This window comes from Nematolebias whitei, chromosome 10 (genome assembly GCF_014905685.2).
Source record: "Nematolebias whitei isolate Nwh7 chromosome 10, NemWhi1, whole genome shotgun sequence".
Lineage (NCBI taxonomy): Eukaryota > Metazoa > Chordata > Actinopteri > Cyprinodontiformes > Rivulidae > Nematolebias > Nematolebias whitei.
In genome coordinates this window covers 24,402,928-24,404,431 of record NC_056507.1, presented here as the reverse complement: position 1 = coordinate 24,404,431, position 1,504 = coordinate 24,402,928, and the positions used below count along the sequence as shown (strand labels likewise).

Below are 1,504 nucleotides of genomic sequence, written 5' to 3'. Positions count from 1 at the left end.
TAATAATAATAATAATAATAATAATAATAATAATAATAATAATAATAATATTAATAATAATAATAATAACATAAGTATATATTATAATAATACAAAAAGGCTTGCTATAAGTAGCAAAACATTAGCCAAAAGCCAGAACTAGAAAAAGGCTACAGTAGTTAAAAGTAGAAAAATGCTCACTAAAAAGCTAAATGTGCCAAAGTTCTATCTAGAAGCAGTAAAATAGCTGTAAGCTAAAGTAGCAAAAATCTAGTTTAAAGCTAAAAGTAGCTAAATGACAGCTAAAATATCAACAGGTCAGCTAAGAGCCAAATGTTTTAAAATGCTAACTAAAAGCAAAAAGTAATAAACTGATAGCCAAAGACCGAAAAGTAACAAAATGCTAGATAAAAGCTAATAATAGCAAAATAGTAGCTAAAGTTAACAACAGCATTAAAAGAAAAAAAAAAATAGAGCAAGTAGAAGATTTCAAAAAGATCAATGTTTTTGAACAAACTGAAGAGATCTCATTTTCTTTCTGTGGGTAAAATATTTGTAAAAAAAAAAAAAACAATTTTGAAAAATATTAGAAATTGCACAATCAAAAGTCAATGCACCCATTTCCTGAATGAGCTGAATGTTTTTGACACACAAATGAGTAAAACAGCACAAAGTATGCAAAAATAGATTGCAAATAACATACAGAAAAATTGAAAACACAAAAACAATCGTCTGAATGCTGAATCAGCATTTTAACAAATGCAGCCCAGCTACATTATGTGTTCAGTGTAATTAGCTTTTATGAAAACCAAGATGTGACAAAAGACAACACTCATTTGACTGAAACCTCCAAACATGCTGCGTTTATGAGCAGCAATGACGCTCGCCCACCTGCTCCAGTGCATACGTGTCTCTGGAGCAGGTGTCGAGGATGTGGACCCCCAGAGAGATGCCCGGCAGCAACGCGCTGTCCGAGTTGATCCGGTCTATGGCAAACAGCATGGCCTCCAGCCTCTGGATCCCCCTGTCCTCGTTCACACGACCGCACTCCTCCATTCCACTCCCTTTCTCATGCACCGGAAACAAGCCGCCGAGCACCAGGTCGCCTTCGATGCGGATCTCGCGGCGTGACTGTGTAGGGTCTGCGAGCAAGGCGCCCTGACACATCATAGCCAAGACTAATGATGGTAGGGGGGACACCATGTTGGGCTCAGGTAGTGCTGGGATGGTTAGAATGTGAGAGGAGATCCAACGGAGAGTGAGGGGCGGAGGGTTGGAGTTAGGGGTGAGGGGTGAAGAGTGAGGTGTTCGGACAAAGGTGGGGTTGAGTCAAGCAGCAGGAGCGGGTGTCTGAGTCGGTCTCTGGTCCATGAAACAGTCAGGTAGTGCTGAGCTGGACCACACACGGAGGGGCAAACCATCTGGGCATCGATTCTCCTTGAAGGTAAAAGACAATAAATGTACATTTATTCCATAGTGCATGTTATGGGACAAATTACAAAGCTGTTTGGAGCTGCTCTGTGAC

General features: G+C 40.0%; 1 protein-coding gene across 3 annotated transcripts in view; it reads right to left on the bottom strand.

Moving 5' to 3' along the window:
• grm3 (glutamate receptor, metabotropic 3) overlaps positions 1-1,185 on the bottom strand; it is a 37,495-nt gene extending 36,310 nt beyond the window's left edge. For all 3 annotated transcript variants that reach the window (XM_037683486.1, XM_037683485.1, XM_037683488.1), the window contains exon 1: positions 871-1,185. In XM_037683486.1, coding sequence (XP_037539414.1) covers positions 871-1,182 — 312 coding nt within the window. In that variant the 5' untranslated portion in view covers positions 1,183-1,185. The remainder of the gene's footprint in view (positions 1-870) is intronic.
• Positions 1,186-1,504: the final 319 nt, after the last annotated feature.